General features: G+C 48.6%; 14 protein-coding genes across 14 annotated transcripts; 5 read left to right on the plus strand and 9 right to left on the minus strand.

Moving 5' to 3' along the window:
* Positions 1–732: 732 nt before the first annotated feature.
* FTJAE_9328 (major facilitator superfamily transporter) lies at positions 733–2,290 on the plus strand (the record flags this gene model as incomplete). Its single annotated transcript, XM_037356238.1, has 2 exons — positions 733–843; positions 905–2,290. 2 exons carry the CDS (start codon positions 733–735, stop codon positions 2,288–2,290), a joined length of 1,497 nt encoding a protein of 498 aa, XP_037203580.1.
* Positions 2,291–3,191: 901 nt separating this feature from the next.
* On the plus strand, positions 3,192–4,651 carry FTJAE_9329 (uncharacterized protein; the record flags this gene model as incomplete). Its single annotated transcript, XM_037356239.1, has 3 exons — positions 3,192–3,491; positions 3,570–3,594; positions 3,822–4,651. The coding sequence occupies 3 exons, from the start codon at positions 3,192–3,194 to the stop codon at positions 4,649–4,651; spliced, it is 1,155 nt and encodes a 384-aa protein (XP_037203581.1).
* Positions 4,652–4,674: 23 nt separating this feature from the next.
* On the minus strand, positions 4,675–6,861 carry FTJAE_9330 (transcriptional regulatory; the record flags this gene model as incomplete). The annotated part of the gene is made up of 1 exon (XM_037356241.1): positions 4,675–6,861. The coding sequence occupies one exon, from the start codon at positions 6,859–6,861 to the stop codon at positions 4,675–4,677; it is 2,187 nt and encodes a 728-aa protein (XP_037203582.1).
* Positions 6,862–7,200: 339 nt separating this feature from the next.
* FTJAE_9331 (uncharacterized protein) lies at positions 7,201–7,991 on the minus strand (the record flags this gene model as incomplete). Its single annotated transcript, XM_037356242.1, has 2 exons — positions 7,201–7,818; positions 7,905–7,991. The coding sequence occupies 2 exons, from the start codon at positions 7,989–7,991 to the stop codon at positions 7,201–7,203; spliced, it is 705 nt and encodes a 234-aa protein (XP_037203583.1).
* Positions 7,992–8,821: 830 nt separating this feature from the next.
* FTJAE_9332 (uncharacterized protein) lies at positions 8,822–9,672 on the minus strand (the record flags this gene model as incomplete). Its single annotated transcript, XM_037356243.1, has 2 exons — positions 8,822–9,203; positions 9,257–9,672. The coding sequence occupies 2 exons, from the start codon at positions 9,670–9,672 to the stop codon at positions 8,822–8,824; spliced, it is 798 nt and encodes a 265-aa protein (XP_037203584.1).
* A 417-nt stretch (positions 9,673–10,089) lies between these two features.
* FTJAE_9333 (NACHT and ankyrin domain protein) lies at positions 10,090–11,936 on the plus strand (the record flags this gene model as incomplete). The annotated part of the gene is made up of 2 exons (XM_037356244.1): positions 10,090–10,234; positions 10,285–11,936. 2 exons carry the CDS (start codon positions 10,090–10,092, stop codon positions 11,934–11,936), a joined length of 1,797 nt encoding a protein of 598 aa, XP_037203585.1.
* A 143-nt stretch (positions 11,937–12,079) lies between these two features.
* On the minus strand, positions 12,080–12,292 carry FTJAE_9334 (uncharacterized protein; the record flags this gene model as incomplete). The annotated part of the gene is made up of 1 exon (XM_037356245.1): positions 12,080–12,292. The coding sequence occupies one exon, from the start codon at positions 12,290–12,292 to the stop codon at positions 12,080–12,082; it is 213 nt and encodes a 70-aa protein (XP_037203586.1).
* A 495-nt stretch (positions 12,293–12,787) lies between these two features.
* FTJAE_9335 (sucrose utilization SUC1) lies at positions 12,788–14,296 on the minus strand (the record flags this gene model as incomplete). Its single annotated transcript, XM_037356246.1, has 1 exon — positions 12,788–14,296. One exon carries the CDS (start codon positions 14,294–14,296, stop codon positions 12,788–12,790), a length of 1,509 nt encoding a protein of 502 aa, XP_037203587.1.
* A 380-nt stretch (positions 14,297–14,676) lies between these two features.
* FTJAE_9336 (maltose permease) lies at positions 14,677–16,342 on the minus strand (the record flags this gene model as incomplete). Its single annotated transcript, XM_037356247.1, has 2 exons — positions 14,677–15,305; positions 15,355–16,342. 2 exons carry the CDS (start codon positions 16,340–16,342, stop codon positions 14,677–14,679), a joined length of 1,617 nt encoding a protein of 538 aa, XP_037203588.1.
* A 601-nt stretch (positions 16,343–16,943) lies between these two features.
* On the plus strand, positions 16,944–18,674 carry FTJAE_9337 (alpha-glucosidase (maltase); the record flags this gene model as incomplete). Its single annotated transcript, XM_037356248.1, has 1 exon — positions 16,944–18,674. The coding sequence occupies one exon, from the start codon at positions 16,944–16,946 to the stop codon at positions 18,672–18,674; it is 1,731 nt and encodes a 576-aa protein (XP_037203589.1).
* Positions 18,675–19,062: 388 nt separating this feature from the next.
* Positions 19,063–21,675, minus strand: FTJAE_9338 (GTPase-activating of the rho rac family (LRG1); the record flags this gene model as incomplete). Its single annotated transcript, XM_037356249.1, has 6 exons — positions 19,063–19,113; positions 19,341–19,528; positions 19,745–20,441; positions 20,495–21,131; positions 21,176–21,594; positions 21,646–21,675. 6 exons carry the CDS (start codon positions 21,673–21,675, stop codon positions 19,063–19,065), a joined length of 2,022 nt encoding a protein of 673 aa, XP_037203590.1.
* A 494-nt stretch (positions 21,676–22,169) lies between these two features.
* On the minus strand, positions 22,170–23,958 carry FTJAE_9339 (major facilitator superfamily transporter; the record flags this gene model as incomplete). The annotated part of the gene is made up of 6 exons (XM_037356250.1): positions 22,170–22,716; positions 22,765–22,814; positions 22,875–23,173; positions 23,219–23,329; positions 23,391–23,661; positions 23,713–23,958. The coding sequence occupies 6 exons, from the start codon at positions 23,956–23,958 to the stop codon at positions 22,170–22,172; spliced, it is 1,524 nt and encodes a 507-aa protein (XP_037203591.1).
* A 435-nt stretch (positions 23,959–24,393) lies between these two features.
* FTJAE_9340 (cupin domain protein) lies at positions 24,394–25,079 on the plus strand (the record flags this gene model as incomplete). Its single annotated transcript, XM_037356252.1, has 4 exons — positions 24,394–24,546; positions 24,596–24,653; positions 24,710–24,873; positions 24,924–25,079. The coding sequence occupies 4 exons, from the start codon at positions 24,394–24,396 to the stop codon at positions 25,077–25,079; spliced, it is 531 nt and encodes a 176-aa protein (XP_037203592.1).
* A 306-nt stretch (positions 25,080–25,385) lies between these two features.
* On the minus strand, positions 25,386–27,452 carry FTJAE_9341 (sterigmatocystin biosynthesis monooxygenase stcW; the record flags this gene model as incomplete). Its single annotated transcript, XM_037356253.1, has 6 exons — positions 25,386–25,798; positions 25,851–26,015; positions 26,071–27,053; positions 27,101–27,269; positions 27,321–27,340; positions 27,394–27,452. The coding sequence occupies 6 exons, from the start codon at positions 27,450–27,452 to the stop codon at positions 25,386–25,388; spliced, it is 1,809 nt and encodes a 602-aa protein (XP_037203593.1).
* Positions 27,453–27,976: the final 524 nt, after the last annotated feature.

Genomic DNA, 27,976 nt, shown 5'->3' on the forward strand with positions numbered 1-27,976 from the left:
ACGGAGTACAATAGACCAAGCAGTGCCACACAGAGTCAAAGCCCAATTGCGCACACAAGGGTAAGCTAAACCCGCAATAAGATGTAGGATGTAACCATACAAGATAATCGAGATTTTGGCGGTCGCCTGAGAGAAATTAGAATTTTCGTATAAGTGTACGCTTTCGATCGTCACTTATCACATCGCCGTTTAGCGTGGGCTCGGTGTACGAACGCTACTCCGCACGGATGACGCACCAAGCTGTGCCGTTAAACCGAAGAGCCCTTGTCAAAGGTCTTATCACTGCTATCTTGGTGCTTGTCCCCCATCCTGCGTGCGAGTGTCTTATTTTAAATCCGAGCCCCCGAATCCTCAAGCCGAAGCCGAAGCATTCCAAGCCGAGTTTCCAAGCCGAGTGGTGCACAACGCCCTGTCATATGAACTCTCCAAATAGTCATCCCTGGACTGTAAAGCAGGCTCGGACCGAGCTTGATTGATAATAAAGGTTATGACATCTCAATGAGACATGCTGAGCCAACACACTGAACTCGGACCGAGCTACTTGCGAAGTCCTAAACAAAAGTCCCATCAACGACATGTAAGTATTTATATCGAGGAGCCCTTCCGGGGACACAACGGTGGAAGAAGGGAAAAGAAACCGAACCTTTGTCCCAGTTACAAATTATCTTTTTACCACCTCTCGAGGTCGCATCATATCTATTTATCCTGCTCATAGCATACTTAGTTCCCGTGATGACGGCCCAGGAGAACAACGAAGCTCCAGTCGACCCAGTCACTCAAAATAAAAATGAACTCGAACCAGGCAGTGTCCAACCAAGCAAGTCCGAGGCGGAACCGCTACTGGTATATTTCTCATAGTCCGTGACGCTTCACATAAGCTAATCATACCCTTGTGGCTGTTTAGGTAACCTGGGATGGAGACAGCGACCCAGGACATCCCTACAACTGGTCCCGGCCGCGCAAATGGGCCATAACTCTATTGCTCTCCGGTGGCGGCCTGGTCACTCTCATGTCAGGCGCAATGCTCGCCCCAGCTCTCGAGACAATCTCCAACGATCTACACACCGACGCGGAGGAAACACAGATCTTCCTGTCAATATTCGTTCTCGCATTTGCCTTTGGACCTATGGTTCTCTCTCCACTAGCTGAAGTCTTCGGACGGCGTCCAACATGGATGGCTTCTAGTTACTTCTATATCCTCTGGAACTCCGTTGCGGGTTTTAGCAAGTCAAGTGGTCTGTTGATTGCAAGCCGTCTTCTCTCAGGTCTTGGGGCAAGCGCTGAGTTTGCTGTGACGAACCCGGTTCTATCGGATATGTGGCGGGCGGAAGAAAGGGGTACTTCGTTCGCTATCTCGACATTTATCCCTCTGCTGGGTCCGGCGCTTGGGCCCATCGTCGGGGGTGCGGTCACACAGACCGTGGGTTGGCGCTGGACCTTCTGGGTGCTCTCCATCTTTGATGGTATCCTGGCCATCATTGCTCTATTCGTGTTCGACGAGACTTATGAGGTTGTTCTGCTGGAAAAAAGAGCTGCGCGTTTGCGCAAGGAGACCGGAAGGGCTTACTTCACAGAGCATATGACTGACTCGGAACGAAGTCTTCGTCCAGTCCTGCTCCCAGCACTCAGTCGCCCGTTCCGTCTCCTCTTCACGCAACAAATATTACAAGTCGTTGCCATATTCCTGGCCTATAATTTCGGAATTCTCTATATCGTTCTCTCCACGTTTGCGACTCTGTGGATTGAGCGATACGGCCAGTCAGAGTGGGAGAGCGGCTTGCATTACTTCGCCCTAGTTATAGGTTACACCATAGCAGCACAGGGCGGCGCGATTTTCATGGATAAGCTTTGGGGATATCTCAAGAAGAAAGCTGGCGACGACACGGCACCTGAGTATCGTGTTCCTCTAATGCTGCCTGGAGCCATCCTGATCCCTCTCGGTCTGTTCCTCTATGGCTGGTCGGCAGACAGGCATACTGCTTGGATCGTCCCAGACATCGGTATCGCAATCTTTGGTTGTGGGATCATTCTCAATACACAGGCTCTACAAGCCTATGTTATGGATGCCTTCGGTAAGTATATCGCCTCCGCAAGTGCCGCCTCGCAGTTTCTTCGCAGCATTGCAGGTTTTGCCTTTCCCATTTTTGCCCCGGGAATGTATCGGAAACTTGACTATGGCTGGGGAAATAGCCTGCTTGCCTTGGTGTTCATCGTCGTGGGCTGGCCGGCCCCGTTCCTGTTGTGGAGGTACGGTGCGACTCTTCGAGCCAAAGGCACGCCGCAATGGTAGATTAGTTAGTTCCAGGTGTTTTAATTCCCAAGGGAAGTCTAGCGTGCAATACAATACCTTTTGCAGGGAATGGAAGGGGCTGAGGATTGTAAGAGCAGTATGATATGTTGGTTGGGCCAGGCAATAGTGTGAGCACGGTTGGTCGAATACCAGTCAAATATTCTTAGGTTGTTAATTTTCCCTTGAAACGCTTAAGCTGAGACATAGTTACAATCGGTCGCATCGGCAACAGGAAGTACACCTGACCTTCACGTGGCTTACAAAGTAATCAAGCCCTCAACACGAGGACGAATCAAGTAACCAGGTCCATTGTCACGGCAGTACGTGGGATCGATGTTCCTCCAAATAAACAGTAGTAATAGAATTGCTATACAGCGGCTCTAACTGGCATTCTTTTAAGTTGAAATGTCTTTGCAATCGGGCCGTTGAATCAACATACTTTAGATTCAGGACACTAGCCACCATCTGCCGTGTCTCAAAAGACCAAGATTCTGATGGCGGAATTTCTATGGTCAAGGGAAAATAAATAACTCTTGCATAAGAGGATGTCTTGGGTACTAGCCAATTGCAATTGTTTTTTGTGCAGGTTCGGGATAAGCTTAAACTGTGGAGGGAATATAGTGTGTTATTTGTTGCCGACTTCAGCCTTGTGCTCGCCTTAACAAGATATTGAACAGATGGCTGTGGTCTAGCCACTACTTGCCGTTCAGACAACGCCAGCCTCACGAAGAAACTTTTCAAATGGGTCATTCTTCTTGAGTATAAAGTTATCGGAACTTTCTCTTGTCTTCATAGCACTTTGTATCGTCAATCACCAACTCTTACTTCCAATCACCTGCCCGCAGCTCAATCTCCCTGGTTTTGATCGTTTTAACCATTCCACCCCCTACCATCTGTCATCATGCATTTCATGACTATAATCACCGTCTTTACTTCCGCTATTGCTGCTCTAAGCTTGAAAGGCCGGAGAAAGCCTCGGGTCGAACTGCTCAAGGTCTCTGAAGCCCAGGCAGTTTGTGGGCCGGACACAAGTGTTCGGTGTTGCAATAACGAGGCTGGCAATGCGAACAACAACAATAAACGCGGACTGTTGGGTCTTTTGTCCACGAATCCGAAGACCTCTGACAACTGTGTCGATCTCAGCCTGAATGTTATAGGAATTCTTGATGGCACTCTTGGGCAGAAGTGTAGTGGCAATGTGGTTTGCTGTCGGGACTTCCGGCTTGCTGTGAGGAAAAAACAACTCTTGAGTCTCAGCTGATATACTAATGTATTACAGGACATTACCGGCGATGCACGACCCTGTATTAATTTAAGTGACCTGCTTTAAAGTGCCGAAAGCTAGTAATATAGAGCAGTAGCAAATATGCTAGGATATTTAATAAAGTATCTTATAAAAATGTGACCATCGTGAAACCTTCTGTTATATTATCGCNNGCGATAATATAACAGAAGGTTTTACGATAGTCTTATTTTTATAAAATACTGTATTAAATATCCTAGTATATTTGCTACTGCTTTATATTACTAGCTTTCGACACCTTGCTTTCTCACATCCCAGGTGTCACGCTCAGCGACATCTACGGTAGCTTGAGCGACAAGCAACACAACGACATCCTTGACCAGCTGATCGACTTCCTTACCCAGCTCCAGGCGCACCCATGGGATGGTATCGGAGGATTGACCTTCGATCATCGAGGCGACGTTCAGCTCGGCCCAGTCGTGGACGAGACATTCTGGCAGGTCCCAGATATTCAAGCGCTTTGGCCTGAAGGGGAGACAGTGGCGACTCTGAACATCGGAGGGCCATACGAGACGTACGTCGAATACATTATAGCACACGTCGCAAAGTACATACGGCTCATCCAAACCCACGAGAAGCTGGCCTTCATGCGAGATATAATTCCCCGCCTCGAAGCATTTGTAGCCGCTCTCCCGAGACACTCCAAGGAGCTGAACAACATCAAGCTGCGCCTCGCCCACAAAGATTTGCACTTCGCCAACATGATGTACGACCCTTCGACTGGCAAGATCACTGGTATTCTCGACTGGGAGTTCGCTGGCGTCGTCCCAAGCCCTTCGTGGAACCCACGACGCTCGTTCCTCTGGAACGGAATCGACACACCCGAGTCCCTGGCGCAAAAGTACAAGTTGATGGAAGTCTTCGAGGAGCGTTGCAAGGACAAGGGCTGCACGGTTTTGGAGGATGCTCAGTTCACTTCAACGCTTCAGGAGCACACGCAAGGTGCAGTCGACTTCTTGCGGGCTATTGTGGAGGTGTCACCAAGAGGACAGAGGCAGGATCTCGTGCAGAGTTGGAAGCTCAAAGTGCAGGAAAACATTTCGTACTTTGAGGCCTAGGTTATTGAGAATGGTTCTAGGTCCTACGCATCGTTATTTAGAAAAGTCTGCATATCAATACCAAAGCCAAGTCTCTCAAACTCAGATTCCGTCCCAAAAGTCCCCAGTATGCCTTCAAACGATAGGTCCAAAGCCCCAAGTTCATTGAAGTCCATGTCTTGGACCGTGCCGGCTGAGATGGTGTTGCTGTCCATCGCCATAGGAGCTTCGACGGGAATGTCCAGCTTCTGATGGAGTGTTCGTATCACGCCAGCGGCACTTGAAGATGTGCCAAAGAAGTCGCCCATCTTCTCTAACACCGTAATACTTTGCGACAGAGCCGTGCGGGCGATCATAGCAGTTGTACTGCCTTGGGGATATGACAGGAGATATCCAACAAGTGTTATCGCAGCATTCCATTGGCAGTTGAACGGCTCGTACCATCCATTCAAGATGTCGTATTCTTGGTAAACCTGATAAAGGAGTTTCGTCGTCGCAGCAGCATGCAAAACTGCGATGTCTGCCATCTCATGATATGAGGTCTGTATGCTTCCAGCACGAGTCAAAGATTGGCTCATGCAATGTCGTCCAAGTGTAAGCATCAGTTCATGGTAGAACAGCTCAAGCATCAAGCGCTGTCTCCGTAGCAAGACTGGTGCAAATGGCTCAATCTCGATCTCTGAGAGATCAGTTGAGAGAGGCTTTCCACCATTCCGTCTCTCCGTCTTCAGCATATGAGGTAGGGATTCGGCCCAGGCCCGCATTCTCTCCATGTAAGAGGTATAAAGGTTCGATTGGCTGTTGGAAGTCGTGGTAGCAACTTCGCCGCTCGGTCGGTAATCGAAGGCACTATCAAAGGCTGATCGAGCTATCTCGGTGAGCTTAGCTCTTTCAGTGGTGTATCTTGTCTGGCCGAAGCCAACTGTAGCATGGCATCGGTCGCTGGTAGGCAATAATGGCGAAACCGGCTGTGTTTGGGTGACCCAAGGCCGACCTAATCGAATACATGATCTCGTTTCAAAGATGAACATGATGCACCAGGCTCTTTTTCGCGCTTCTCTTTCTTTGACCGGTAGATCGCTCCCTGGCTCAATGTGCAGTCCCAATGTATAAGCTGTGCGTACTGTAACACCCAACATGTTCTGTGCCATATTTTGGTAAGAAGCATTCGCCAAGTAGATTGCAGACCATAGCTGACACTGGAAGGTCTCGAGCGTTGGCCTCTCCAAGTCACACGATATGAGCGTTTGACAGCGCTGATATAGCCAACGGCCTGCCACAGCTGCGTCGCGGGAATTGATCTCTGCCCTGTAGCCACTTTGACGAGGCAGCGAGGTGACGCCGAATTGCATACAAAGTGCTAATACAATATCGACAAGAGGGGAGTCCTCCCTGCATCCACCGGTTGGTTCATCCCATAGTGATTTGTATTGTGCCCTAAACTCTCCCTCGTCGAGAAGCTGGTAACAGCAATGCCAAGAGTCCCAAAATAGGTCGAGGAAATAGGCCTCTTGGGTTGCCGATAAGTCTCTCCCAGAGAGGGTTTTCTCAGTCAGTCCATGCGTCAGTCGGTCGGCTACCCCATCATCCGAGCTTTGGTGAACATCTAACTCGGCATCCGGGGTATTGATGACGTTGACCATGGATCTGCTTGCCGAGTTGGGTATCAAACTGTGAGGCTCTTGGCCACTACTCAGGCTGTAGCCAGTTGCTTCAAGACGCTGGCTGATGCAATGGATGAAGTAGTATGTGGACGAAGGTCCGTAGAATTGAGTGGTCGGGGCTAATGAGGGGATAGTTGTCGTAGTGTCGAGTTGAACTCCGTTATTAGCGTATGAGAAACTTGGAGCAGAGTCGCTTGATGCGAGCTCTGGACTATGCTCATCTGGTGGCGTCAGGATGCTCGTATCTTTGAGCTGTCCCTCAAGGTCTTTCACTCGTTCTCTCAGTCTATCGATCTCACTGTGAGTTGTGTCAGCCGTGAGGTTTAGCTTGACACATGGCCAGAGGCATTCGTTCTTATACCTCATCGCGCGCGAGAGATTCCATCCCGGATTCTGCCGAGTCGTGCTGTTGCACTGCCAACCTTTGCTTGAGCAATTCTGACATGGATATTCGGTATCGCATTTCACGCGATGCAGTCGGCATGAGTCGCAGGCCTTTGATACCTGGCTGCGCTTGGGTTTTCTCGCCGGAGCGGGTGAGCTAGAAGCAGAGAAGGTTCCAAACATACTTGCGACGCGATTCGGAATTCGACGAAGCTATTCGGAGTGAAGTGGTAGAGTATGAGGTGCAGGTCAGCACTAATATCCGCCCAAGCCGTTTCGTCGGAGTTAAACCAAGCTGATTAAAGCCGATCCTGGTATTTAAATGTGGATTCATATCGCCTGCGATAAAGATCATGATTGGTTCGGCAGGAGATAAGCTTGAATGCAAGTCTGGGCTTACCCTTCACTAGAATTCCTCAACTGCTGCGGTATGTCAACACTAGATGAGAAGCTGATATATCTTTGATTTTCTAACATATCTATAAAATTATTCCAAGGTAGAATTACGTCAATCTGGGCACTTCAATACACTCCAAGCGCCTTGGCGATCTCCTCAGCGACACCCTTCGACGACGCTGGATTCTGGCCGGTGATCATCTTCCCATCAACAACAACCTTCTCTGCAAGAGGACCCTTCTCAGCCTTGACATACTTTCCACCACTGGCCTCACCCAACCTCTTCTCGAGACTAAAGTCCATATCCTCTGTAAACTTGAACATTTCTTCACCCACGTCATCAAAACCAGTGACCTGCTTCCCCTTCAAGATCAACTCCCCCGACGCGGTCGTCGCATTGACGAAAGCAGCTGGTCCGTGGCATACAGCTGAAATGACCTTGTCTTGCGAGTGGAAGTCCCGCAGGAGGTCTTTTGAGTGCTGGTCGTGGACAAGATCTACCATCGGGCCATGTCCACCAGGGTAAAAGATTGCGTCGAACTCCGAAGAACGACCAGCAACGTCGCTGAGCTTGAGGGTGTTCTTCCATACTGATTCGTGGTTCTCGAGGAAGTCCTTGCATACGGGATCATCCTTGAATAGCTCTGCCGACACGGGATCAAGTGGAGACTCGCCGCCTTTTGGAGTCGCGTAGACTAATTCGGCCACAGGATTAAGAATGTGAAATGGATGAGCAAGCTCGGGCTGGTTATATTAGCACCGCTCATTTGAAGCCTTTGCATGATATTCTGTAGATGTGGAGGCCATGACTGGGAATGTCTTCCACTTACCAGAAACCATCCGATCTGCTTTCCGGTCTTGGGGACCTTGTCGGCAGAGGTGAGGACTACAAGAATCTTGGGCTTGGAAGTTGTCATCTTGAAGTTAAAAAATTCGAATTATATGCTGCTGTGTGAAATGAATATGCCAGAGCTGCTCGGTGTTACTGAGAGTGATTGATTGCGTTGGGCTTCTAATATTACAGGAGGCTGCTCGGGGTTTATATACTCAACTCTTGCGATAGTCTGTCTTGCAAGTCCCCAAGGAGGAACGGAGTCCAATATCGACTCGGCTCATTCTGTTACGGGTATGGCTCGTTTCTCGTTGATGACTGGGTCTAACTCGCATGCTGACTCCGTCGCTCCTTTCAGAAATGTGGACCTACGTGTGACCTCACCCTCGAATATCATAAGCCTCAACAGCCGAATCCGACGACACAAGAATTATGGATTCACGATCGTTTCAACTCAAAGAATCCGTGACCAACAATGGGGGCAGTGAATTCCACCCTCGCAACGACCTGAACAAGACTGCCTTGAGGAGATCTCATCATCAGCAGCCTGCAAGACCACCTCCTCGATTCAAAGAGAAACTGGAACTGTGTAAAATTGAGGACGTGGGCGAATGTGAGGAAGGCTAAGTTTACACAGGGGGAGGGACTTTCGATTCGACTACAGTTTTGCTGCATGTACTGTCAGCTTGAGTATTGTTGAGAGATTCGGCAAGAGGACAGGCAGGGTTCTGTAATCGCGGACGGCTAGGTATGTCATGGGATCACTGTGATGTTTAAAATGGAGGGCATAATACTCGACGCATAACACTGATCAATTCCCTTTTGCCGTACTATCTATTACTCTATCATTTATCTTCTGGGAACAAAGGACATAAAGTCAAAGTTGTTTGCCATCCCCGCTACCGCAAAGCTTCGCTAGTCGGCATGGACCTTTGTGATATCCTGCCCTGTCATGTCTGGCCCATCCACGTTGAACTTGCCCGCCAGGGAAGTGCTCTCTACTGTAGCACAAACATCAGAAATGTTTTGCTGTGTTCGTTCAATAGCGACGGCCTCGAGAGCCTTTTTGTAGACCTTCTCCGATATTTGAACCATATTTTTGTGTCGCTCTACATCAGAAGCAAACGACTCTTTGTCGTCGGTCTCGCTTGCCACTGATGCCTCTATCTCGTATTTGACGACTTCCATTTTGTCCTTGTGAACTTTATCGATCTTTTGTTTGAGGGAGGCTTCGAGTGACGATAATTTGTGGTCACGAAGCTCTTTGATCATGCCTTTTTGACGACTCATTTGGATGCTGTAGTAAATAATCATCAGCCCAGGCTTCACTGCCATGAAGGTCAGACTAACGTGTTGTTGGTCACCAAAGTGACGTTGAGTATCTTCATACACTGATCAAGCTGATCTTTCATCAAGCGAATTCGACCTTGGCGCAAAAGCCCGATCTTAGTATAATCCAGAACGGATGTTTCGTCTTCACTGGAGTGTCTTGTCCAGTGTCCAAGTGAGTTGCTGAACTCAGTACATGCCTGATAGCAGTTATCAAGAGCAGACTTGACCTCAGCACCAAACTGGTCGGTGTCGATCTGCTTTTGGTCTACGGCGTACGCAAGCTGCGTAAGAATAGGTTTAAGATGTTGGAGTTGGCGTTGGATGTTCTTGATGGACTCTGGGGCGCTTCGAATGTTTTCTATGGTACTCGACAGGAAAGTTGCACCCTGGATGATACCCAAGATGGAGGCGGTAATACTGACGGGGTCAGGCATGTTGAGGAGAACTGTAAGACGGATGTTACAGCCTATTTAGTTGGCTTTCCATCTCCTTATGTACTACAGTTTCATCTAAGCACTATGGCTCGGACCCAATCCTGTGCAAGGATAAGCGAGAGATGTTCCAGTTCTGAGGGGTTGGTGCCGCATGGGAAGGCACCAGTGTAACACCAACATGAGCTTTGGGGACACCATCCGTCACAGTCACGGTCACCAGACACGAGAATGTATTCTCAGGTCACCACGCATGAAAAAATATTGATTAATGGTTCTCTTGGTAAGTCAGTACGACTTCAGACCGCCAACCTGCACAAATTCGGGTCCCGGGCGAGCCGCAACGCGAAAGCATTTCCCTGAGAGGATTCCCCGGATCTATGCTACCAATTTTTCAAGTCGTATGAGATTTGAGTCATCATGTCGCCTGAGCGCTCGGATCGAGACTCTATTGTTTCGCCAGGGGGCCAGCAAAACATTCATGACATCACGGCAACCAACGGATCGTATCTGTTCGCAGGCAATGTCAGAAACGTCAGCTTTTCACAACCAAGACGGGCCGCTCGTAAGTCAAAGTTCTCACCCCTTCCATCCATCCTTGCTTACCATCCTTAGCCAATCTTGAGGATGTCATCAAGAAGTGTCGGGATGTTCTGTTCGTGAGCCATCTTGATGCCGATAGGGCCAGTATCGCAGAGGCGAAGGGCCAAAGAGCCCCTGGAACCTGCGAGTGGATTCTAGAGAACCCCGACTTTCAAGCATGGCTCGATAAGAAGTCTCCGATCTTCTGGATATATGGTGGCCCGGGTACAGGCAAAACTGTCATGTCACTCTTTCTCGCGGAGCAAATTGAGAAAATGTGCCAGGGCACAGACGGTCACTTGATATTTTATTTCTGCCGATTCCAACACGAATATTATAACAAGCCCATTAACCTTCTTCGAAGCCTATCATATCAGCTGCTCAACTTCAGCACCGATATATCTAGGATTCAGGAGGTCCTGAGTTACTTGGACACACCAGGGAAAGCAAAGAATGCCATGTGCAGTCTGGAATGCCAGTGGAGGATATTGGAAATCCTTCTATCGCAGTCTGGTCTTTCTACAGTCTATTGCATTATCGACGGGATCGACGAGTGTGAGCTTTCTGATGTCTTGGTCAGCAAGTTCCGCGACTACTGTACCCTACCCATTGGTCGCAACGGACCTCTTAAGGTGGCACTTGTAGGACGAGATGTTGATATACTCGGAAACCGGATCCTCGCCTCAAGCTCTGAACCGTCTCGCGACTCCACTCCAGGGACTACATCTGAGGGAGCAGAAGCATGCCAAGTATTCCCTGGTATCAAGCTCGATCCAGATTATCACGGACGTATCAATGATGATATCGCGAGATTCATCCCGTGGAGTCTGGAACATCTACAAAGAATACAAGGTTTTGCGGCTATCCGTCCTCAGATCGAACAACATCTGCTCGACAGAGCAGAGGGCGCCTTTTTATGGGTTGCTTTCGTCGTCCATGAGCTGTCTAAAAAGAGAACTTGCCTTCAGATTATCGAGACGGTTCAGGACATACCAGTAGGATTACATCCGATATTCAGTAGGATGCTGCGCCACATCGACATCAAATACCACCACATCAGTGCGAGGATCCTTAGGTGGATTGCAATTGCAGCGCGGCCTCTGACCCTTCAAGAGTTGGCTTGCGCTATCGAAACTAGTGTTGAAGGTATGGCAGATATGGTAGCCATCTGTCAACCACTTCTCAAAATTAGCGATGGCCGAGTATTATTTATTCATCAATCCGCCGAGGAATATCTCTTGAGAGAGCAGCCGGATGAAGACCCTGTCGCCGAGGGCTTTCGTCTAGAGCCAAGGGAGTGCCATGCTGAGATTGCGCATAAGTGTTTGCAAATTCTTGAGCATAGCTCCTTGCGCCATAAGCGAAGCAACAAAATCCTCAAATACATTTTAGGCGACCATATGCAACCTGAAGAAACTCACCCGGAGTGCGAGCTTTTCGAGTACGCGAGTGTCTATTGTATGCGGCATGCAAGACTGGCATCGAATGCAGGATACTTGTTCGACTTTAGCAGGCCGTTTTTTGCGAGAACTTCTTATGTACGGGAAAACTGGGCTGATGAAGAGGATGCACCGTCGAGTCGACTGCGTCTGGCGGCTTATATTGGATTTATGCCATGGCTCCAAGCGCTCCAGGAAGAAGGAGGCGGTTTACCTTTCTATGGGACCCTACGGTGGTGGACATAGATTAATGCTAAATACGAAGGTAAGACACCCTTGAGATGAGGTGGGCAATCCTAGGTGATAATAAAGAGGCCGCTCGATTTCTTCTTTACCATGGTGCCGATATGCAGGGTATGACCTCCCTCTACGAAGCGATAAGATTCCGTTCACACAGGACTGTACGTGTCCTTCTTGAACACGGCGCCAAGATAGTAGACGATAAATGGGACGTGAGCTTCCTCACTGTTGCAGCAAATAAGGGCTCCATATCCGTGGTATAAGCGCTCCTTGACCATGGCGCCGATGTCAACTACAGAGGTCGAGGGGGTGAAACCGCCTTGTTTGCGGCTGCCACGTCTCGTGATGTGGCCATGGTACATTTTCTCCTTGCTCGCGGTGCACGTGTTTGTGCTTATGATGTCGTGGAGTGGCAACGAATGGCCCCATCATGGAATCCACGGAGTCCAGAGATAGCGTTGATTTTACGTCGGCACCTCAAAGGCGCATAGTGCGTCGAAGCTTGGAGTAGATGAGATATTTGTCTATTATGAGGTAGTTGAAGTGGGCTTTAAGAAAAGTGCTTATGTCGACTGAAATCATCGAAATGGTCGTATAGATCTGATATAAGGAGTATTGCGGCCCAGAAAATTAAGTCTGACAGATGTGAATGGATGGGGAGCAGTTGGACCACAGTAACGATAAAACCTCTGTGCAGACATCAAAGGCCTTCTATACCCACCGCTTGTATTTGCAGCTAGCTGTGCAGTCAACTGGTCAATCGAAGAATTGATGGAGCATAATGGGGTTTTGATGGCTCTTCAAGATGATAAGGACAACGAATAGGGTGCCATTCAATATGAATGACTTTTGTTACATTATATCTCGTCGATTTTGTCCGGATTGTCCTGTTCTGGTGGAGCAAGACTTCGATCCACGTTCATAAGAAGGCACCCGCTCGCCTTGTCAACCAATATGTCCAAATGTCGATAACTGCCACCGAACCTCGTCCCGACAATTTTCACTGTCTCCATCAGTGTATCAATAACCCCAACATCCATAGTCGAGCCTTGACATTCTAGCGGTACTAACGACAGTAGATCCGCCAACGAGCAGCCAACATCAAAGACCTTTTCCACAATCCCTATACCATTGGCCTCGAAAGCCTGGGTCGGCAACAACTGCGAAACCATTACGATATCGCGTGCTATACTAGCCGGGTAATGCAACGACATGACATCCTCGCTATTTGCGGTGGAGAGGACTCTTTTCGAGGCGCAAAGCTTCCAGACGACGATCTTGAGCCATTGACGGGATATGAGAAGATCTGCTTGTTGGACTTGAGAGTGATTTGAAAGGTTCGGAAGTGAATGTTTGAGAAGATACTGCAATCGAAACAGGTTTGCGAAATCTGTCGAAGTGGATGATGTTGGGGAGTTCCACTGTGAGATGAAGTCTTGGCCGAAAGGGCGGAATAGCGAGATAAGATCAAGAAAGCCGCGTAGGATCTCTGCGTCGGAAGATAGTGGGTCGACGTCTGGCAGTTTTAATGTGTCTTGTAATCTGATCGGTCGGTTCCTTTGCAATGCATATGCTCTCTCGGTGATGAAGAGTACCCAAAACATTCGTTGAGCGTACTTGACAAACACCGGGTCGCTGGCATCATCATTAGTGTAGGTGGCCTCCTCATGCAAGCGTAATGTTTGAAGCATAGTGATGGCTTCCTGCAAGTAATACCATGCCGAATTATCCTTGTTCATTGAAAAGAACGCAGCATGGAGAAAGAATGATGTCTGAATGTGCATTAAAGACGGATATTCGATCAGATTGCAAAACTCTCTTGCGCGAAGAGTCTCCGCTATCAAAAAGTCCGTTGATGGGATCGTGAAATTGTCCTCGACAGGGCAGGGTGGTAGTATTTCTGGTGACAGTGCGATAACAGCACAGCAAGCCGTGATCAAGCCATATTGCTCGGCTGATCTTGGTGTTTGTTCGAGATAAGGGCGATGGAGAATTGGAGTCAGTGGGTATTTATGCTTGAAGTACGCGTCGAGACACCATCGAATAACTGTGTCTGTCATTTGTGGCGACTCCGAGAACTGTTTAGGACATGGTGGAGATGCCGTGTTGTTAGAATTGATGCTGGGCTTGTCGACCTCAGGGCTGGTAGAAGACTGAAATGTTGTCGCCGGTCGCTGCTTGGACCTCCGCGCATATCGTGGTCCCTTAGGTCCCGTCTTCTTAGGCACAGCCAGATAGGTACAGCTTCTATCCAAGCTTTGACAATTGTGACACGGCCTACAGCCATCGCAGCGGATCTTTTTCTTATGGCAGACATCGCATGCTTGACGGATCTTGGTAGGTTTTGGCGGCGCTGGACTTGACATGGCTCGATTCGATTAATTGAAAGCAGTTGCGACAAGGTTTGAAGTTTGCGGGGATTGGGTTTTATATAAATGCGGAGAACAGTGCACTTCGTCATGGCTGCACACGCCACTGGGTCCACCGAATTTAGCACTAACTGCTCTGGAATCAGCTCATGAAGACGAGACGAGAATAATATTACGATGGAGCACAAGAGACATCAGCGAGAGAGTGAGTTGATAAGTAAAGACATTCATTTAATATGCTATCATCCTCATATACCACCAGACTTTTTGTTTCCTTATCCCATGTTAACTACCAAAATGCAAACTCCAAACCCGACGCCCATCCACGACACTGGAGACCCTCATCCCATCACATTCGTAATACCCTGCTAGTGCAATTACTTCTTCTCCGCAGTGGGCTTTCGCACAACAGCTCCATCGTTGACAACATACTTGGAAAACTTTCTGGGAGGAACGCCTTCAGCATACAAGCAGTCAATGTCATGATAAGTCCTGTTCTTGGTCTCAGGCTGGAACCAGAACAGCGTAGCCAGAATGAAGACCTCAGCCCCAACAAACAAGAACATGACCTTTCCACCCCAATTCAATTGATCAGGGTTAATGAAGTAAGGAAACACGGAAGAGAGCATGAGCGCAGTGAGCTGCTGGCAAACAAGACTGAAAGCAATCGTCTTGGGACGCGTAGCCTGAGCCGCAGTTTCTTGAGCGATAGCCCATCCGAAGCAACCAACTGTACCGGTGTAAAGCATCGACCAGGTGATCATGAAAACGAGGAGGGCGGTGTTGGCGGCTGTGTTGGCAGTGCCTGCGAGGGATGTTCCGGCGATGATGATGGACCAGCAGCAGAGGAGTGTACCGCCTCCGATGAGGGACTTTCGACGGGGAAGGACGTCGGAAACGCAGACGGCGACGCAGTTGGAGAGGAATTGGAGGGTGGAGGAAATAGCTGTGAGACCGAAGGGGTCGGATTGGCCGATGAGTTCGAAGTAGTAGGTCTGGTAGGTGTCTGCGACAGTTAGTACTTAGGTCAACAGGAGCGGTAACTGGCTACTTACTGGCAAAGTATCCACCAGAGAAATTCTGAGACTGAAGTCCCATGACAGCGATGAGGGTTCTACTTCGGTGCTCCTTGGAAAAGATGGCCTTCCAGCTTGTCTGCTTAGCCATGTTGGCTTCACCAGCAGAAACTTCGAGTTCAGACTTGATGAACTCGAGTCTCTCCTCAACGTCGATAGAAGTACCGTAAAGCTTGAAGATGGCCTTTCGCGCATCGTCGTCGCGACCCTTCTTGACGTACCAAACAGGTGATTCGGGAAGGAAAGGAAGACAAATGGCGAAGAGAGTAGGGACGAGGAAGGTCATGACAAAAGCAAGTCGGAAGCTCCATTCGCCCTTGATCTTGGAAGAGCCCCAGCCAGTGATGGAGGAGAGGAAGAAACCCAGAACAATGATGACGTTGGTCAGGGAGCTGAGAGAGCTTCGAAGAGCGGCGGGTGCATTCTCTGTGACGTACAGAGGAGGCGTGACAGTTGAGAGACCAACTGAAAGACCAAGAAGAAGCTTGGAGACGAAGAGGATAGGCAGACTGGGAGCAAAGACCAGCGCGAACGAAGACGAGATAGATAGAGCGACTGCAGTCCAAAGAACATACTTGCGCCCAACCCAATCCGCAAACGTACCCGCCAAAAACGCACCAAAGATCTGCCCAATCGTACTCGCAGCGTTCCAAAGAGATTGCCACAGCGCGGGAATGACATATTGATCACCAACGCTGTAGTACTCTCCATAAACCTTGCGGAACTCTGGGAATGCAACGGCTACACCTGAGAGACCAGCGTCGTAACCCCAGCCAAAGACTAGGGACATGATGTAGATGGACCATAGGACGAAGCGCTTGTCCTTCTTGAGGTTTGTCCAGAGGCGCTGGTATTGTTGCTTTGGGGTGAGGTCTTGAGCGTCGATGGCTTTTTGGATGGCGATGGAGTCTGGTGCCTTCTCGACATGGTCGGACACTGTGGTGATGGCTTCGACTTTGGTTGTCATTTTGAGGATTGAAGGGGGAAAGTGATTGAGGTTGTGATGATGAGCTGGTCAGTGGGAGGGAATGCCCTCAGGATTATATATCATTTCATGATCATTAGACTTAAGAAATATCTGGAGAGGCGTTGAACATTCTCCGATGAATGGAGCCCCCATGGGGAACAGCAAGAGCGAAAAATGGCCCCATCTCATCGGCCGAGAAGAAGTTTGCAAGTCACCATCCTCACAACCCGGATCGAGATAGTGGATCCATGGGTGAAATGGTTGAATTTCCATTGGACCTTTCGTGTCTGGAGAACAAAAGGACCGCGCGTTTGGAGACGATGATCATTGGGTAAATTGTCGGTCCGATGCAATTGGTGCACATCTTGGGTCAAGGGTAAGTCATCGACAAATCACAATTCACCCTTGAGAGTTTCAGCCCAGAATGAAAAGGCACGAGATCGACGTGGAGAAGTCATCACACGATTCTCTCTTTTCTTTGATGTTACATGAGAATAATTATTGTCGGACCGGGAAGTAATCATCGGGTATAAGAAACCTCAGACACGAGTGTAATAATCTCCTCATCGCAACATTCACACTCAATCCAGACCCCGCCATCATGTCAGCCTCAACCCCTCCTGATCGCCAATGGTGGAAAGAAGCTGTTGTCTACCAAATCTACCCAGCTAGCTTTCTTGACTCCGACGGCGATGGACTAGGCGATTTGCCTGGTATCATTTCAAAGCTTGATTATATTCGTTCTGTAGGCGCAACGGCTATTTGGCTGTCGCCTATCTTCAAGAGTCCTCAGCATGATATGGGGTATGACGTCTCAGACTATCGCGACATTCATCGTCCGTACGGTACGATTCAAGATGTTGAGGCATTGATCTCTGGGTGTCATGAGCGGGGTATCAAGGTGCTACTTGATCTCGTGGTGAATCATACTAGCCATGAGCATGAATGGTTCAAAGAATCACGCTCGTCGAAAACATCACCAAAGCGGGACTGGTATTTCTGGCGTGATCCAAAGTTCGACGCTGATGGTAATCGCAAACCGCCGAATAACTGGGCTTCCATCTTTGGTGGTAGCGCATGGACATACGATGAGACGACAGAGCAATACTATCTCTCGCTCTTCCTGCCCGAGCAGCCTGATCTCAACTGGGCCAATGACGACATGCGCGAGGCAACATACGACGATATGAAGTTCTGGCTCGACAAAGGCGCCGATGGCTTCCGCATTGATTCGATGAATCTCATGTCCAAACACCCTGATCTTCCCGACGCACCTATCACCCGACCAGACGCCGAGTTTCAACCAGGTGATAAGTACTTCGCCAGCGGTCCACGCATGCACGAGTATATAAAGGAGATGAGGGAGAAGGTCATTGACAAGTATGATTGTATGACAGTGGGAGAACTAGGCTTCACTAAGGATGAGGACAGTGTGGCTAGTTATGTTGCCAAGGATAGGCATGAGTTGAACATGTTGTTCACGGGAGATATTGTTGATATGGACTTTGGTCCAAGTCATAAATATGAGCGTGATGACTTTCGACTTTCGAAGTTGAAGACAATTACGAGTCGGTGGCAGGGAGCTATGCCCAAGTTTGATGGCTGGAACTCCGTTTACATGGATAACCACGACTCTGGACGCTCTCTATCACGGTATGGGTCTGATAAGCCCGAGTTCCGAAAGGAAGCTGCCAAAATGTTGGCTATCTACCTCGGTACACTCAGCGGAACGCTATTTCTTCTCCAAGGTCAAGAGATTGGCATGGCAAACGTACCTGAATCCTGGAAGACCGAAGACTACGTCGATGTCGAAGGCTTGAACTACTACAACAGCGTTCTCAACAAGAGAGGTACCGGAGCTGATATGTCCGACGTCATGAGAGAGATGCGCCTCAAGGCCAGAGACAACGGCCGCTTGCCCATGCAATGGAGCGGCAACCCCAACGGCGGTTTCACCACGAGCGACAAGCCTTGGATGCGCGTCAACGACGACTACGAGGAATGGAACGTCGCACAACAAGAAAAGGATGAAGATAGCGTGTTAGCGTTTTACAGACAGGTCCTTGAGCTGCGACAGAAGGAGAGGGATGTTTTTGTCTATGGACGCTTTGATATTTTGGATGAGTATAAGGATAGTGAGGATGTGTTTGCATATACGATGACGAGTTATGATGGGAGGAAAGCACTTGTTTTATTGAGTTTCTCGGAGGAGGAGCAGAGGGTCGAGGTCGAGGGGGATTGGGGGAGGAGGTTGTTGGGAAGCAATATTGATGCTTTTGAGGGTGGAATTGTGTTGCAGGGGTACGAGGGCGTGGTTTATGCTGGACGGTGATTCAGCCTTTCATATACTAAAGAATTGTCCGACGATGGCAAAATGACGTTTTTTATTGACTGTCCGGAAAAGCTTATACACAGTGCTTGCGTAGGTGGAAAACATAACACCACTTCATCTTAGGTATGGGAACTGTCCGTCGTGAAGGAACAGTGATAACACGAGGAACTTGTTATATGACACGAATGTAAACAATCCACCACGTACGCGAAATAATCCCGGTTTTACTGGCAGGCTCGGGAAAGTTCGGTCTCCACTCCACTGGGCTTGATCAGTTAGGGTCTAGCAGGTATAACAGCGAATCCTAAACGTTCATCGACCGCGAAGTTGTATTACTAGATATGATGTGTATCAGGTTGGCCCAAGGCTCTTCTTAGACAGATAAGACCTATTCATGATCCCCAAGACCACACTTTCCATAAATCCGGCCGTTGGAGGGCTGAGTCCGGGTGGAGCTTCCTGCTCTCTAAGAAGAAGCCAACTTCGCCAGATATGATGGATAACTAGAGCGTGACTTGGTATCAACTCAATGATACCCTCCCACCCACATGACTCCAGTTGGCATTTATATGAACCAACGGTCTGCAGTGACGGAGATGAAACGACTCCTCCTGAACTCCGGCATACGAGACATCGGAAGCATTCGGGATGCCATTTATGACCTACTTCAGAAGGCTCAGCGAAGGCGTCATGGATTAGAATCTCGTTGCACTCCTCGCATCTGAGAAAGACTCCGCGACCTGTTGGCTTCCTGTCGTAGTCAGAATTAGACACAAGAGGAATATCGGGATCAAGTCCCTTCAAAAAGTTATCGAGCTCAGTGGGAGTTGTATCCCACGAGACACGATCCATCCCTAGAAGTGTGTTCAATGCCACCTTAAGGACAGATCTGAGAGCCACCACAATCTTCTCACTAACTATATAATACTCATCATTTGATCCTAGAGCAATGTCTGTGAGGACTCCGTGAAACGTCCGAGAGAATGTTCTGACTTCAGCATCAGCAACTGACATCGTGAATGTCAGTAAGCCGCCTTATAGATTATTCATAGCTGAGAGAAGGGACTCACCATCATTGGAAAGCTGGGCTGTTGCTTGCAAAAGGCGCGAGACGGCATATAACATAATTCTCCAGTATCTGAAGGACTCGTGGCCAGCGTACCCTGCTTTACGAAACACCAAAGCCAGGCGAAAGTTTTCCGTAAAGGTCGACAGAATATGTGTTCCAAGTTGATATATGCGTTGAAGACAAGCAACATGCTGTTCCCGAATATCGGCCATGAGGTCCTGCATTGAACCACTCTGGATAGTTCTGAGATATTTGCGGCCTGTGTGCGATACTGGAATCATAACACCCCAGTACTGAGTCATGATGACGCATTCGGGATGCCAATTCCTCTTCACTCCTGCCCTGTCAACCGCCTCGAGATAGTAGTTTGGAAGAAGAAGGGGAAATTTACAGCCACCACAGTAATGTGCAAAGGTCCGGCAAAAGTGTAACTCGCAGTATACCCTTTTCTCGTACGTGTGGTGGCTTTCCATACTCAAGACGGTACCGCATTCATCGCAGGATAAATGCTGAGGGTGATAACTTTGCTCTAAGGCGAATTCCCGGAAGGTGGTAATGTAAGTCCCTATTAGTGCCCCGTTGCACTTGAAACACTTTGATTCTAGTCTACGAGCGTAGTCCTTCTCGCAAAGAGGTTTATCCTGGTTTCCCTCTTCATTTGTGGGGAAGAAATGACCAGCAACTGGTTCGCCACAATCCTGTATGGGCCTCAATCAGCTCTGACTTCTGAGATCCGGATTGTGAAACTCACGTAACACACAAAGCAGTTTGGATGCCATGCATTGCCCAAGGCCGACACACACCTTCCTGTAATGTCGACTGAACACTTGTTGCACACAAGCTGGGACACGTTCTGGCTGAAAAGAAGACCTTGGAAGTCAGAGCTGTTCGTATGAGCAGTTTGATACGTCTCATCCCTGGTGGCTTCGTCTAGTGAGCCCGTTTGGCTTTCAGGATACAAGCCTTCATCTTCGGCTGGCGCTTCAGTGGTATCACATAATGTTATTTGTGAGATGCCACGTGGTGTATCTTTCGAGGTAGTCACCAATCTGAACGTCATGCTATTGGGTGTATCAGAGTCAGGATTAGCGGTATCATCTTCGACCTGTTTATGTGACTTCTGATTTTCGGTATGAGCTTTGGCGAACGCTCGCCTGTACGCATTGCTATTAATGACCAAGTCATCAAACTGGAAGTCAAGTTCAGAAGGCGCGAAATTTGAAGTCGCTTCGAAAAGACTGAGTCTGGCGGCGTCTTTATTGAATATAGATTCGGATTCAATCTTGATGCTGGGAATCCGGGATTGGAGAGATTGGGCTTCTGCTGCTGTGGCCTCGATCTGGCGTGTATGTTTGCGAATGTCTTTCTGGATGTTAGAAAGAGTATCCCTAATGGATCATTAGTAGGGTAAGCGAGACGACAGTATACTGACATTTCAAGAATACTTAAGAGGAATGTGATCGATGTCTGTTGTCCTCTCAGCGCTTCCAAGAGCTCTTTAAGCCGGTCCTGATTCCATATAAACTTAAGCTTGGCAAAAACCCCAGGGAGCTTAGCTAAAACTCCAGGGTTTTTTAGCTTGAGATTCCGTGTCTCGGCCTCTAAACAGCTAAAAACCGTCATGCAACCTGTCAATGCAATCTCAAAAACATTTAGAATGTCTGTCCGAGATGCCCAAGCCTGTGCAAGATCGTCGCGATGTAAAATTTTAGACTGTAGCTCAGATAGGCCCATGCTGATCACAGTCGATTCGGAGCATATCATAGCGATGGTGGTTGGCACATCTTCATATTCGCCGGCAAGGTCATGAAGCTTTTTGCAAGTCGAGAGACACGTTGCTGTCAGACCTACCTACTATCAGATCAGTATCGTAAGCGTCGTAAATGGGAGAAAACAACTTACCACAGACGTAGCGATTGAGAGCGGGTCCATTTCGCCGTCCTCAGAAGGTCCAATTGAAGTCGCTGAGTTGAGAAAAAAGGACGGAAGCGCAGGAGAAGAATGGAAAGCGGGTTGAGGGGCATTATTTTATCTGTTGGTCGCAGCCAAGGCTCTCTCAGGTACCCCTGCGTAGCTGAGAGCCTTGTTTCCCCCTAATGAGCACAGCCCCCAAAAAGCAATTCCAGGTTGAAAGACGGTTGCCTTGTAAGGCCGATTCAATCGCATGACCTCATGTTGAGCACCAAGCGTGCGGTCGGACCAGAAGCCCAGTTTATCACTATTCTCTTTTCACTTTCCACAAATCAACAAAGTCATCTAAAGTTGACATAAATATGTAGTTGGCAAAGTCAAAAGAGGCTGCCGAAAAGACTTATGATATTACAATAACTGAGCTTAATTCGGCACTTCCCCAGCCTATACAGCTCGACTTCCAACACAACACTGCAATGCTTACCGTGAATACTACGTTTACCTTCCAACAGTCCTCAGACACTAGAATTGTGGCTCTTGTTCGATACATAAGGTTGTGTATCAGCCGGAAGAAGCATTGCAATAAGCCCAATGGCCAAGAAACAGGCACACGCGACCCAAATCGGCGCCGAAGTCGAAACATCCGCAAAGGTCGCAATGAAAGGCGCACTCAGCGACGCCATCCTCCCAACCGCCATGAGCAACCCCATACCCATCCCACGATTCTGCACCTGAAGAACCTGCGGGGTGTACGAGTAAACAATAGCATACAAAGCATTGAGCGAAAAGTTGATCATGCATGAGAACGCGAGGTTTTCCGCTGCTGTTCGAGCTGATGTGAATGCTCCGGAGAATGCAGAGCAGATTATGCCGGTGAGGAGCATTGAGCGCTTGGATTTGAAGTAGTGGGATGATACGAGGACAGTGCTTAGGAGGGGGCCGAAAATTCCCACGATTGAGGAGACGGTCCAGTCGCGGTAGGTTATGTAGTTGCTGGTTTCACCGAAGTTGGCGCCGTGGGCGGCTAGGTAGTAAGGGAGAAAGATGGTGTAGAGCGGGTATCTGTTCCTCATTAGTAACTCGCTCAAGATTTTTAAGACATGGACTTACGCGATGCCGATGAGAGCCCAGATCATGATGAGGCCAACCATCAACCGGATCTACTTAGCACCAGAGAAGAGCCTCGAAGCTCGATCAATATTCGCACGCCAAGACCTAACCTCACCATCGGCTTTCTCTTGCTCAGGCTGCAGGAAATTATCACCAGTGACATGATAATCAGACTTGTTCATCCTGCTAATATGGTTGATAACCTCCGCAGCCTCTTGCATCTTTCCACAAGAGACGAGCCATCTGGGCGACTCGAGGGATCGTAGAACGAAAGCTCGGATAAGCGACATGACGAGACAGAGTCCACCGAGAGTGATGTAAAGGTATCGCCAGCCCATGTTTTCGCTGCGGCTGCAGGTATCGGGGGTCGAGCCGCTGGGGCATCCGAAGTTGACGAGAAGAGGCCAAGCTGTAAGGGTGAGCGAATGTGATACTGGTGCTTAGGAGGAATTACCAATGAGGCCCGTGACTGCGTTCCCGAAGCCCCAGATCCCAGCGAGACTTGATAAGATGAAAGACCATTCCTGAGGAATGGCTTCCGCCAGAAGTGTTAAGTCGATAGCCACTACATGGAGGTTAACGTAAGCAATCATATTAGGCCACACTGATAGGCATTGTAGACTCACGGTTACCACCAGCAAACAAGCCAATCAAAGCAATAAAGACGTTCAGAGCAGCCCAATTCGGAGAACTAGCAGCAATGGCAGTCATGATAGAGCACCCAAAGATAGAAGCCTGCCAGACTAATCGTCGGCCAAAGTTATCGGCGAGGGTACCAAGAAATAAAGCGCCGATGAGTAACCCAGCATATGAAGACGCGGAAAGGAGAGTTGCATATCGAGGACCGAATTCCATGGCAGCTTGCGGTGTAACAAGACTGATAGAGACAAGGACCATCTGGTGACAGAGTTAGCTCAAGGGCTTGGTGATGGAAGTCGTGGCGTTGACCTGATCAACTAGGAAACCGAAACCACAGGAGAAGGTTAGCTGCCACTGGAACTTGCCGAAGCCAATGGCTTGGATCGCTTGAGTGATAACTTCATCGTTATGAAGAGTTGCAGGGTCTATGCCGTCGATGGTGGCGATTGTACCGTTGGCATGGCTAGGGACATGGTCAAGAGATGTCTCGAGCATCTTGCCATCCTGCTTCTCGCCAACGGACGCAGCATCTGTATTGTCCTTATGAGTCGGCATGATGAGTTCTAATGGATACGAATGAACACCAAGTTAGACGAGATGTTTTGAACAACGTGAACTGAAACTATGAGGCTGGTGGAGACTGCTGGATGGAGAGACGTGATTTGTCTACAAACTCCTTTCTAATCGAAACCCTTCCATTCGTGCAAGACTCACCTCTCCCTATCAACACACTAACAAGATATCAATCCAGCCTTTCCGATTCCATCGCAAGTTACAAGCCTCCGGAGAACGGACCGCCTCATCTTACTACCTAAGATAAGCTATCAAGCCAAAAGATGCCCAGCTGATACCTATCAACCCCGCAAGCCCGGAAGCGGCCCGTGTTCCTGGCCACCACCTATCAACAGCAAACGCGGAGTAAACCAACCAAGTTTATATGGTGAGGCAAGTACTGGGTGTCAGGTGCATCGATAGGCTAAGTTTACCATCATGAGTTCAAGCGTCGAGTGTTACCTCGTTCCCCGAACGGAGGATGCGCCTAACAGCCGACTTCCGATCCTTGTATATCGGGATGTGCTACCTCAGCCGAGAACCGAAGAGACGGTAACAAGATTCCTAACTACGTACCGTTGGGAAAAGAGGGTATGCAATTATTTCTGCTTTTTGATGTCGGATGTTGAGTCATGATTAGGGAACTTGGGGACATATTGCCATCCGCCATTTCCATCCAAATAGCCATGAGTGCTACGGTGAGTTGCTTGCTTGGTCATGTCTCAGTAGAAAGTACTCTTGTAACCATTCACAGGTATATTCCAGGGCTCCTCAACACTATTATTAGGCAAGATTCAGAAGGGAAAAGGCGTAGAAGTCCCCGTCAAGGCAGGCGATGTTGTCGTCCTACCAGCCGGAACAGCCCATTCATCCCTTGAAAGCTCTTCGGATTACAGGTACATCGGTGTATATCCAAAGGTATGCTGTTTTCTCTATCATGTCTTGGAGGAGATACTGATAATCTATAGGGTTGTCCCAAGTGGCGGAATGAGATGGGAAAGAAGTCGTCAAGTGTGTTTCTGGATACTATCGACGAAGTAGATATGCCTGAAGATGATCCTGTATATGGACCCGATGGACCGTTACCTATGCTCTGGAGGCAAGCTCCTCGCGCGAAGTTGTAGATAGCAAGATAATACAGTATCTGTTGATGATATCATAAGTCACGCGTAATTGACAGGGTTCTTTAGTCATACCATCACTTGCCAGGAGAACGCGGTTGGTACTATCATAACCATTTCCCACGTGTATAATGAACCGTTAAGTCCGACCTTCCAGACAGATGAAGAAAGGTCATCTGAGAAACCATCGAACCCGATATGTTATTATCGAAACTTTTAGAAAACGTTCACTACGGGTCATTGGCAGTGTGGCACTGAGCTCCAATCTGCTTGAACTATGGGTTCTCGTTATGAAGGTCTATCAATCCGCTAAACTGGTACGGTGACACAAGCTACCGTAGTATGCTTATCAACATCTGAAGTAGTAGTGGGATGCAATACCTTGTTCCATGCCAAGTTGTCGCCTTTCTGGACTCTCTCTTCTGAGCGCCCATTTGCAAAACAGGTCTCAGGCAGAGGATTGCTCTCCCACAGGTAGAAGCTCAAGTCAGAGTCCTTCTTTGGTAAAGTCGTCATTGCTTCAATCATATCCTGCTTTACGGCACCCAACGGATCAAGGCCAGGCTCCTCAATCCATGACAACCCATGACCCCAGTAACTATACCTCTCCAACCCATGGGTCCATTCATAATCCTCCCATCTATCTTCTGAGAGTACCTGGATGTAATGAAGGGAACTCCCGGGCCAGAGTCCAGTTACCTTTCCGTTTGTACCCTGCTTGTCTGCAAGATGCTCAGTTGTGTTATACGAAGGTGATAGGCGGAAGTGACTTACACCAACTGCGACAAGTTCCGGTCCACACCATGTCTTGCATCACCTTCTGCGTGTGAGCATTGAAGTCATTTTGAGCATCGATTCGGACTTCGAAAGTCTTGACACGCTGGCGTATCATCTTGTGAAGGAGACGAATGAAGTAGTCTGCAGTCGCTTCCACAGAACCTACAGAGGTCAGCATAACTATTACCAATCGCGATCACAATACCCAGTTACTTACCCATCAAGCTTCCATTCGAGATTGGAGTGTTTGGTCCCAAGAATATGAGGTAATTGGGGAAGCCTGCGACACCAAGGCCCAGATACGACTCAGGATGTTCTTGCCATGCATCTTGAAGGTTGACACCATTGCGACCGATTATAGGGAAGCGAGGTCTGAAGGTCGTGTTGAAGCCTGTAGCAGCAACTAGCACATCTACTGGATATTCCTTGTCACCAGCCACGATACCATTCTGAGTCACTCTCTCAATTGAATCGAATACGGGCTCCACGTTTGGCTTTTGCAAGGCGGTCAGAAACCCCTCTCCCGGATTGATTCTTCGACACCCAGCCTCAAATGGAGGTATCAGCTTCTTCTGCAGATCTTGGTCAGGGATGAGCTGTTTCATGCGCGACTCGAACATGGCACGTGTTCTCTCCTGCTCTGGACTGGACTTGAGAAAGAGGCGGAACATCCCGTTGAATTGATCCTCTAATCCCTTTCTGGTATCGAGATATATGTTCTTGTCTGTTTCGAAGAGAGCCTTCTCTTCTGTGCTGTAGGTGTAGTTCGTCGCGTTGGGATCGGGTAGGGCGACTGGCGGTGCAATCCAGGAAGGTGTACGGATGAAAACCTTCATATCCTTGACCACAGGCTGTATCGAGGGAACCAACTGGATTGAACTGGCTCCCGCACCAATCACGCCGACGCGTTTATCCCGGAGGTCAATCGAATGATCCCAGGATGCAGTATGCAACAACGGGCCGTTAAATTTCGACAGCCCCTCGATGCTGGGAATTTGTGGGTGATTGAGAATCCCGCCGGCGTTGACCAGAATTTCTGATGTGACCAGAGACCCATCTTCCAACTCTACTGCCCAGGTGCTGTCATTCTCAGACCATTGTGCTGAAACCACCTTGGTGTTGAAGGATATGTATCGCTCGAGGTCGAAGTGCTTAGCAACTCCCTTTAAATAGCCCTGTATCTCGTCGGAAGACGCGTAACTTTGGACGATTAACAATGAACACTAATTTGGCAGCTGAAAACTCACAACTTTGACCATGACGGGTTAGGAGCAAATGAATATTGATAGCAATGACTCGGCACATCACAAGCGCAGCCGGGATACTTGTTCTCAAACCATGTTCCTCCAAGTTCCGGTGACTTTTCGAAGATCTGAAAAGTGACGTAGTCGTTGAGATGTTGCTTGAGCTTGTATGCTTGGTCGTGTCAGCGTAGTCCATTGGTGTATTAAATGGCCAAGAACTTACCCATCAGGATACCAGATACACTAATCGGAATTATTAGCCAAGGCCATTATATACGGGCAAGAATTATACTTACCCTGCTCCGATGATAGTGCATCGGATCTGCTTTGGCTTTTGCTGTTGTTCGGCGGACATGATTACTGAGTAAGGTCAAATATCGTGGATAACTAAAAATTGTCGTGCAAAACTACTATTATGAATCCTTAGGATGAACTAAGCCCGCAATATCAAGTTCGGATTAAACTGACTGTAGCTGCCCATCTTCGTAGGCTACTGCTTATCATGGCACAGTCTCACAAGGGCAAGGACGCACACAAGCCGGAAGCGGTCCGGGTCTTGGTGGGTACGGAGAATTGCTATGTTGAAATGGTCTAGCGTCGAGATAGGGTCGTATCACAAGGTCTGATGCTGTGGGTACGGAAGCGGGCCGTGATCTAAACAGGATGTGAGAAATCATGATTGGCGCTCGTCTTATTGGCTCCAAGTGAATACACCAAGAACAGCGATTGATGGTTGATGAGTGCGGAGTCAAGAATGCGCATCGTGTCATACTGTCACATGCATGATAGTTAGAAGGGTATAAGGGCCAGACTAGAGGGTTACATTCATAGGCGAATCTTATCATACACAACAGCATAGTCTAGTTACCATCCAAGCCT

The sequence above is a fragment of the Fusarium tjaetaba genome (assembly GCF_013396195.1).
Source record: "Fusarium tjaetaba strain NRRL 66243 chromosome Unknown NRRL66243_c0000212, whole genome shotgun sequence".
NCBI classification, from domain to species: Eukaryota; Fungi; Ascomycota; class Sordariomycetes; order Hypocreales; family Nectriaceae; genus Fusarium; species Fusarium tjaetaba.